Source organism: Talpa occidentalis, unplaced genomic scaffold (assembly GCF_014898055.3).
Source record: "Talpa occidentalis isolate TD23 unplaced genomic scaffold, MPIMG_talOcc4v2.1 talOcc4.14, whole genome shotgun sequence".
Lineage (NCBI taxonomy): Eukaryota > Metazoa > Chordata > Mammalia > Eulipotyphla > Talpidae > Talpa > Talpa occidentalis.
In genome coordinates, this window is record NW_023601433.1 from 12,275,555 (window position 1) to 12,284,425 (window position 8,871).

The 8,871-nt window shown below is 45.7% G+C and overlaps 1 protein-coding gene across 2 annotated transcripts; it reads right to left on the reverse strand.

Moving 5' to 3' along the window:
- Positions 1-2,195: 2,195 nt before the first annotated feature.
- On the reverse strand, positions 2,196-8,553 carry SELENOS (selenoprotein S). Of its 2 annotated transcripts, none has more exons than XM_037510083.2 (6): positions 8,466-8,553; positions 7,625-7,759; positions 6,436-6,542; positions 4,589-4,678; positions 4,420-4,495; positions 2,196-2,851 (listed from the first exon to the last, which is right to left on the reverse strand). In XM_037510083.2, the coding sequence occupies exons 1-6, from the start codon at positions 8,539-8,541 to the stop codon at positions 2,772-2,774; spliced, it is 564 nt and encodes a 187-aa protein (XP_037365980.1). In that variant the 5' UTR covers positions 8,542-8,553; the 3' UTR covers positions 2,196-2,771. The 2 variants fall into 2 exon arrangements, with proteins under 2 accessions (XP_037365980.1, XP_054550746.1); XM_054694771.1 differs by lacking the exon at positions 8,466-8,553 and adding an exon at positions 8,399-8,440 and having other exon boundaries at positions 2,198-2,851.
- Positions 8,554-8,871: the final 318 nt, after the last annotated feature.

The following is an 8,871-nucleotide window of genomic DNA, read 5'->3' on the forward strand; positions in this document are numbered from 1 at the left end:
AAAAAAAAAAAAAATATATATTTTGTTTAACTTTTTGAGTAAATGGAATAGTTACATCTGTTTTAGTCTTCTCTGCTAATCCTGACATCTGTCAACTGTCAACTGTTTTCTCCTCAATATGGGTCATGCTTTTTTGCCTCTGTTGCCTGGCAATCTTTGGATGCCAGAGCTAGGCATTTGACCTCATTGGGTAATGGATATTTTTGTATAAAGCTCTGAGTTTTGTTCTGGGATGCAGTCAACTTCCTTAGACGTAGTTTGAGCCTTTTGGGTCCTACTTTCATGGTTTGCTGAGTCTATGGCCGTGCTCAGCCCCTGACATTTTTCTCTGCTACTGAGGTTACACTTTCCCAAGTACTCTTGTTAATTAGTGGGTTTTCAATCTGGCTGGTAGGACCAGGCACTCTCCCTGGCCCTAGAGGGGTGAGGACACTGCCTCTAATTCTTGGAGGCCCTGTGCCCAGCTTCAGCTAACTTCTTGAGAGGGACCCTCGGCAGATCTCCAGGGTTCTATCTATAGTTTTTTTTGGATACTATCTTGCAAACCCTCGTCACCTTGGTCTCCCCATTCTACCCTTTCAGTTCTGTCTCTTCAGTTCCCGAAGTCTACTAGGTTGCTGGGTTCATGCTTCTTGTGCCCTGGGGATGCTCTTAAGGCAGTAGACTGGAGTGTACCCCAGCTCGCCTTCATTAGCTAGTAATCAGGATAATGAAACCATTATATCTGATATAGTTGTTTCAGGTGGGTGGGTAAAATCAGTCACTGTTATCCCTGCTGGGCTGAAAGTGTTAATCTAATCAGAGAAATTAAAATCAAGAACTGTTAACCCAGCACAGAAGATACTAGATGTGGTACAAGTGGCAACTGTTGAGGGAGTCACCACAGAACAGAGAACACTGGGAAGAGACTGGAATTCCCAAAACCTAGACACTCAGGGGCAGCCCCAGAGCTGAAAGTCAGACCTGGGTGAAGGATAACTGCTCATTTCCTTGCTGTTAGAAAAAAATAATGAACCACATGAGCTGCTGGTATAGGAAGGAATTGCTTTAAAAAAAAAAGTTATTTACACATGCAAGAACTGAGGTTCAGGCCAGAGTTGTGAGGGGGTGAGAGGATTCACCAGAGACAGAGTGGGGAGCTAAACAGGCAGACTGACTGAAATACACTGCTGAGGGGAGCAGCAGGCAAGTCAGGAAAGGGCTGCTGCGCCATGTGGGATGCTCCCTGGCCGGGGATCAAACTCATGCTGCAGAAGCTGTGGAGGGTTTCACAGAGCTGTGCTTAACCCCTTGCACCACCAGGGAGGCCTGGAAGGAACTGCTTTTACTGGGATGAAGTATCATTGGGGAAAGACTCACAGGAAAAGAACAAGAAGTCCCTTTGAATCCTCAAGCTGTGACCTCACTCTAGCATACCCTGGTGGCAGTGACAAGTGCTGCTGGCAGACCAGAAAGCCACCACAAGCAACCCCCCCACAGGGAGCCATGCCCTGTTCTCCAGCCCTTGCCAATATTTTCTTAGCTTTACTATTGATACATCTGCCAGTTTCACAGACCAAGTAAAGAAAAACATTTCATTATATTCCTTCTATTTGAGAAAGAGAACACATTTTCATGTTTATAAACCATTTGCATTTCTTTTCTGTGAAGTTTACTATGTTCTGAGGACATTTTTCTATTGACGTCTATTCTAATTTTTATTGATTTGTGGTTTGCAAATATTCTTTGCCATTTTTTAAACTTTGTGATTGCTTTGGCTAGGCAGAAATGTTTTCTTCTTACGTGGTTAAGTTCGTTTCTTCTCAAAAATAGCCTACAGGCCAAACGTAGTCCATGAGCCAACCTGCTCCGACTTTTAACAATTTTTTAAAAAATGTAAAAACCAAAGACTATGCAACCTGCAAAGTCTAAAATATTTACTAGCTGGCCCTTTACAGCAACCCCCAACAGTCTCAGATAAGAATGTAACAGAAGAGTCAGGGAGCTAGGGTAAGGCCAGACAGGGCTCTTAGAAACCAGGTCGCTAGTGCCAAGGCACCTCCTGGCAAGATGTTTCCATATCTTATTAATTCAGCAGCTCAACTCCAAGAGCCTGATTTTGTGGATAAACTCCAAGGAGTCCGCCAACTCTGGAAAACACTGCAACTGTCTGCCACTTTGCCTGCTGGCTGCTGGTGCAGTATAATGAGTAGGGAAAATAAACAGGAGATGGTGCATGATAAAAACCTGTTTAATGTTTGACAAATTCAAGTCCATACGGAAATTTAAAGTAATAAAGACACTATAAATGTTCTTTGCATTTTTTTTTTTAATATTTACAAGTTTTCTACAAAGTTCTGTACATAAAAACAAATATACAGAAACTACCTCAATAACTGTCTGCATCAGTAATCCTTGCCGGTGGGCTCACCATTTACAAGGAAGACATCATACAACGCAACCGATCACAGAGACGTCCTACCAGCAGGGCCTTATAATTTCAATGACCTCTTTTATCAAAATTGTTAATCACCTTGGGGCTTTTACCTACCAACTAGCAATTACCCATGAAATCAATGAACAGAATCACTGGCTGTAGTGAAGTGTGACCAATGACCTGCTGAATTGATTCTGGCATGCTGGCTTTATCCCTTAAAGATGCAGGTAGAGCAAAGAAAAGAAACTCCACTCCCCTTGGCTAGTCACTGTGAAAAGTGCGTTAAGGCAATTGAATTGAGGGTGAAGGACTCATCTTGCTAATGTCAAAGGCGACACTAACAAGATTCTTAGCCTCATCCACCAGATGTTGGGCCTCTGCGTCCAGGCCTCCAGGAGCAGGCTCCCCCTCCTTCACCAGACAAAGGGTTGTAACCTAGGGCAAGAGAAAGGAAGCACAACGGTATTGGGAGCATCTTACATCAAACATGAAACTGTGAGACAACAGCTATGCATTCTCCTCTCACGGACATGTTCGCAAATCTTTCAGCTACCATATGAAAATATTTTTACTCGGTGACTGCAGTTTGCAGTGAATTCTGAGGGGAATAAAAGAAGCTATTCAAAGCTTCTTGGTCTCAATTCCCCCAAACACACAAACTGTGCCCCCAAACCCTCAAGATAGCTGGATTTAAATCTGTAAAAGCTTCTATTATGGTGCTTAATAAGATGCATATGCTTACGTAAGGGCTGTTCAAACTACAGAAAATTTAAAAATCAAAACAGAATTAAACATGCTGCTCTTACCAGGCAGAACTGGGCAATCTATGTGCCGTTTCCCCTACCCCCGCCCATTAGCTTCCCTAAGTTTACAGCCATTTGGTGACTAGACTGGTGGTTGTGCTCTTTACTTGCTGCGCATGTTTGAGCAGGACAAACATGTGCCTCAGTATCCTTATGTGGGACATCCCGCACATACACCAGTCATGTATTACATTTTCCTATAGTTTCTACTCCTCTCCTAAATCTCACCACTGCTTGCTCTGAAAAGAAAGTCTGCCAGCAAGACACATTTTTTAAAGTTTTCACGGTGAAAGTTCTTTCTTTCCTGACACATTGCTCCCTCTAGCAAGCCAGCTTTGGGTTCCTGACAGGGACCAGAGCTGCCTACAAGGGTAGACCAGCGTATTTCCAGGCTGCCTTAGAGCCCGCGGTCCTCCAAGAGGCTATCCAGCTCTGCATCCACAGCAGCACCCCCTGCGGAAAACCCTGCTCTTCCAGTGGAGGTGAGTCTTTGTCCTCTACAGCACACAAGTGCTGTAATGCCTTTGCTCTCTCGGGATTAGTGTTCCACTCCCCACAGATCACCAAGGATTAGTTATTTTTGTGAGTCTCATCTTCCCAAGCCTGTGTGAAAGTCCTCAAGGATGGCAGGAGACAGACTAAAGAGATCACTATAAGCGGGGGATGGGAGGCGGTGATGGGGAAATGTAGGGGTGTGCACAGAAAAAGTTCAGAATGAGCAACTGTTCATCTCACTGAGTAAGCTATGTGTAGGAAATGACGTGACTCTGGCTGGAAAGACCAAAACCACTGAATTCCAGCTCCTGACATTCACCTGCAAGATGAGCAAACCAATTCTTCTCTTGCTAACCTCTTCCCTCACCAGGGGTGTGGACTCATCCCAAATACTCCCTGAGGGCTTTGACTGACCTCCTTTATTCTGTTCTTACCCAGTGTTTACCTTTTGACTAACTGGACAGGGAGGACAAGGAGGTGACAGGCCTCTAGGAACAGGAGCCTTGCCTCGGGCCTACTGAACTACAGGGCTAGGCAGGTTGAAGAGTCCCAGCTACTGAGCGCTATTTTGCAACTGTTTCTGCTATTTACCTTAAACTTAGGAATTAGTCTCAATTTACAGATAAAACAAAGAAACAGAATCTTGTTTTTAAAAGGTCAGTACATCCTGTAATTGCTCACAATGCTTCACCCTTTGCTACTTACCACCTCCCCGCAATGGCTTTCTTTCAGATTTTCGTTTGGGGATGACTGAAGGAGAAGGCCCAGGGCTGTCGTCTTCCTATTTGAACACACAGGGCTTAAGAATATTTTAAAACAGCCTCTGATTAATTTTCATCTACTTCAAAACTGTTCTAGGTCAAGGCTCAGTTACCTGAGGCTTTCTTGTATTTCCTTTGTAACTTTTCCCTTCTTGCATGCTGTCCCACATTTCAATCTTCTGTCTCCTTTTTTCTTCTTCAAGCTGAGAAAGAATTGCACACTGTTCAGAATGAATTCACCAGCTGCCATGTTACTCAAAGAAAATGTTAATTTTGACAGTTCTCAATTGAAATGTCTTAAAACGTAAAAGGAACAGTGAGGACTTGGTTTCAAAACTAAACTTTCACCTGCCTTTTCTTCAGTGTATAGAACTTGTCATCTAGCAGTGTGATGTGACTAAATCACAAATAGAACTTTTTGTTTTTGAACACTGTATCGCAGAAAACAGCCAAGGAAAAAAGGACACCGATTCAGTTCTTCTGAAACTTGCCCTTCAGAGGACATCGTGGTAGTATGGAAGGCCTGGGACCTGTGAGGAGGCTGGCAAGCCTGTTTTGTTGCTAACAGGCTGTGTCACTTGGGAAAGTCACTTAAATCTTCTGTTTGTGAGGAAGAATATCATAAAAACTTAATATGGAATGCCTGGCAGAGAGGGAATGGGAAGCAGTCACAGACTTTAGCAAAAATTTTTGTTTCTATCTTGTGTGATTTAAAAAAATTAAATAGTAATGTGGGGCTTCCCTGGTGGCACAGGGATTAAGTCGCAGCACAATCACCATGAGTTTGATCCCCAGCCAGGGAGCTGGCCCACATATGGCACAGCAGACCTCTCCTGTCGCGCCCGCTGCTCTCCTCAGCAGTGTATTTCAGTAGATCCGCCTGTTCTGCTCCCCACTCTGTCTCTGGTGGATCCTCTCACACCCCCCACACCTCTGGCTTACACCCCAGTTCTTGTATGAATAAATCTTTTTAAAAAAAATTAAACGGTAATATGCTAGTACATTAGGTAAGCAACTATACTTAAGGCAAGACGGTCACTGAATACAAAAGAAGGCACCAAGACAGGGAGAACAAGGAGGAAGGAGGAACAGTGTATATAGTAGGTGTGGTCTTGTTCTGTCCTTTCCTCTTGGCCTCCAGCCAAGGTGGGGAGACCAGTCACATAATGACCAGGCAGAAATAACAGCTACCAGCAGAGACAGAAGGCACACGACCCGTGAAATACCAGAGACACATGCAAGACCAACACACGCAAGACTTCTGTGCTGCATTAGAGCTGGCAAAGGCTTTTTTGAGGGAATGAAGAGAAGGGCCCAGAAACTTCTGGACTGGAAGTAAAAAGCAGAGTCTACATTTGTTGTTTCAATTATATATCTCAGGCAGGTGATCTTACTCCTGTGAAGAGGCACACAATTCGTTCACCTGGCTCCTTGGGCTGCTTCCCATAGCCCTTTCGGTTCTTCCTTCCCCGTCCTTTCCTACCATCCCCCAGCCAACCCAGATGCCTTTCAAAACTCAATCTCCTGCTCTGTCTCTATCAGCACACCCCTCCAGCTGAATGTGTCGCAACTTCCCCCACTTCTCCTTCATTCCACAGAAGAGTGGTCCCACCAAGGCAGGTCATGTAAGACACACAGCTTAGAAGAGAACATGGAGCAAGAAGCTCAAAGTGTATACTGTGCGTCTGATGGTGCCACACCTGGACACGTGATTTTACTAAGTAAAATATAACTGTCAGGAACCTAGAAAGCAAAAGCATAAGTAAAAGATGCCTTTAAGAGTGCCCTAAACACGAAGGAGCTGCATGAGGAAAGCATGCTGACCAACACTAAGTGGAAATGATTTGGCCACTAATTGTTCCTAGTACCCCTGAAATGGGCCAGTGAGCACATACACATTTTTACCCACTAAGCCTCACGTTACTTAAGATTGTACATTCAAACTAAAACCAATTCATACCTGTTTTAGTTTTTCCTTATGTTTTTCAACTTGGGCATTTAATTCTTCTTGCATTTTCAAACGAGCAGCTGCTAAAGCCTCTTGTCGTTTAACAACAACATCAGGCTCTGAAATATCAGAAAAAATGGTATGTTTTTAGAATATAAAATGGAAACTCATGAGGGTTCATATAAATATACAAAAATACAGAAGTCAAACAACGCGCTTATGTTTTATGTAAAAATTCAACCCCCTGCGTGTTTTACTACCTAAGGGATTGGGGGATTATCCCATACAAATTGTTCTTGCCCCTACTTAAATATCCACAGCACCAGAAAACTGTTATAGATGCAGATTTCTGGCCTCCTTCAGCAGTTCTTAATCAGAAAGTCTGGGATAGGCCCTGTGACTAACATGTATGTGATCTGATGGCTGCTGTAGGTGACTGAGATATTCCCATGGCCTCTTATGCAAGACTTTCAACTGTACTTTGTAGTCTGTTATTGGACATATAGCCAACAATCAAAAGATTGACAGAATGGTAAGATCACAGGAAAGAAGTGTATTTAAGTGAACTGATCTAAGTCTTTCTACGAATTACTACTTTTATGTTAGGAACTCTGCTTTCCTGCCCTATCTCAGGAACCATGGTGATTCATTTGAATGAGTATCTGTATTTGTTTACTTGTGCTGCTGTTCTCAAAACACATTTTATGTTCTAGATATGTTCTCAGAAACTGTAGCTTATCACCACTGAAAAGGCTACCTTTTCACAGGGACTGAGTTTAAAGAGCCATTTGTAATTTAAAATGAGGTCTGATGAGTAAGTTGTGAAAGTCAAAATGTGGATACAAAGAACAAATGGTGAATTACTCATCACTTCCAAAGGTTCTAGTGAGAACTCCAAGTTACTAGGCAAACCTAAGTACAGAGATGTGAAGTTTTCATTTTAACCTAATCTATATAAAAAACACTCAACAAGACATGCAGTCAGTGTTTTACAGGCTATCAGACAGGTTTTCCATCCCATTAAAATCTCTGGAAAAAAATATTGCCTATCCACCAAAATCAATTTCAGGAGCAAAAAAACAGGATTCCTTTCATGCAAATTAGAATCATGCGTTTCTTACTCTTAGTAATACACTAATTTTATGTATTAAAGGTAGCAGGTGAAAAGTCACCGCCTTCTCTTCTGTCATCAGGTACTGACCCACAGCTGCTGCAGCCTGGTCCAGCTGCCTCTGCCTCAAGGCCCTCAGCCGGGTGGAGAGCTTCTGAAAGACCACGTAGAGAAGGATGCAGCTGAAGAGGATGTACCAGCCATAGGTGGCCAGCAGGGAGCCCACTGAAAAGAAGAATATAGTTAAGCTGAAAAGGCTGCTGCTATTTTAAATAAAATTCAACCAAGACAATCGGTGTAGGTCCTGCCCTCAAAACCTTCATCATCTAGCTGAGGCAAACGCCCTTTTAAAAGACAGGTTAAAATGAGGGAGAAGCGCAACAATTCAGGGATCACTTGAAAAGGAAATTCCCAACCATCGGTGGAGTCAGCGGGGCAAGCCTGGGAGATGCAGGGCACGGCAGCTGGGTGTTAAAGGCTGGAAAGACGTTTATCCAATTGACAGAATGGTAAGATCACAGGAAAGAAGTGTATTTAAGTGAACTGATCTAAGTCTTTCTCGACCAAGGGAGCAAACCTTTCCGTGTGGATGGGTGGGGAGCCGCGCCGGGCTGGGTGTTAGGAGTAAGGGACAGAACTGGGGGCGAGCGGGCCTAGTAACCGTAACCCGGAAGGGCTTGTTTCTCAGACAGTAAATGAACCGTTCACCAAAGGCCCTGATGCCGCACGCAGCCCAGGAGGGCGGCTCTGGGCGAGCTCAGCGCGTCCTGCGGGCCGGCCTCCCGGACCTGAGCGCGGCAGCGGCGCCGGCCGCCTGGCAGGCCTCCCCGGGCCCGGCCCAGCGCGGAGCGAAGGGCGACCCACCCAACATAGCGGCGCGCTGCAGGGGTGGCGGCGCGAGCGCCCTGGCCCCCGGCCCGCGGCTGCTCACCCGTGACGTGCAGGAAACGCAGCCCCTCCGTCTCCAGGGCCGGCCGCGCGGCGAGCTGCTCCCCGTCCTGCTCCATGGCCGCCGCCGAGCTGCCCGGCCGCGTCAGCGCGAGCCTGCTCCTTCCGGCCCGCCCCTTCGTACGCGTGGCGCGCCCGCCGCTGCGTCACGGGATCCTGGCCAATCGGAACGCGAGTCCGCCCCGACGCCCGGCCGAGCGCAGCGGGGGCGGGGCCAGGCCGCGAGAGTGTCCGGGCTGAGCCTGGCGTCAAGGAATGTCCACACTGCTGGCCTGAGGTCGCGTGACTGACCTACTTACCGACTTCTTATCTTTGATCGGTTACAGGAGGTCGGGGGACCCCTGGAAACGGAGCTAGGAGCCCACAATAGAGCCTATGGCAATAGGGGC

Bases quoted from the DNA above. Each gene is read 5' to 3' on its own strand.
- SELENOS (XM_037510083.2), bottom strand. From the start codon at position 8,541: ATGGAGCAGGACGGGGAGCAGCTCGCCGCGCGGCCGGCCCTGGAGACG. The intron at 6,543-7,624 runs GTCAGTACCTGA...CTGATATTTCAG, and splicing joins CCAGGCTGCAGCAGCTGTGG to AGCCTGATGTTGTTGTTAAA. The intron at 4,496-4,588 runs GTAACTGAGCCT...GTGTTCAAATAG, and splicing joins GAAATACAAGAAAGCCTCAG to GAAGACGACAGCCCTGGGCC.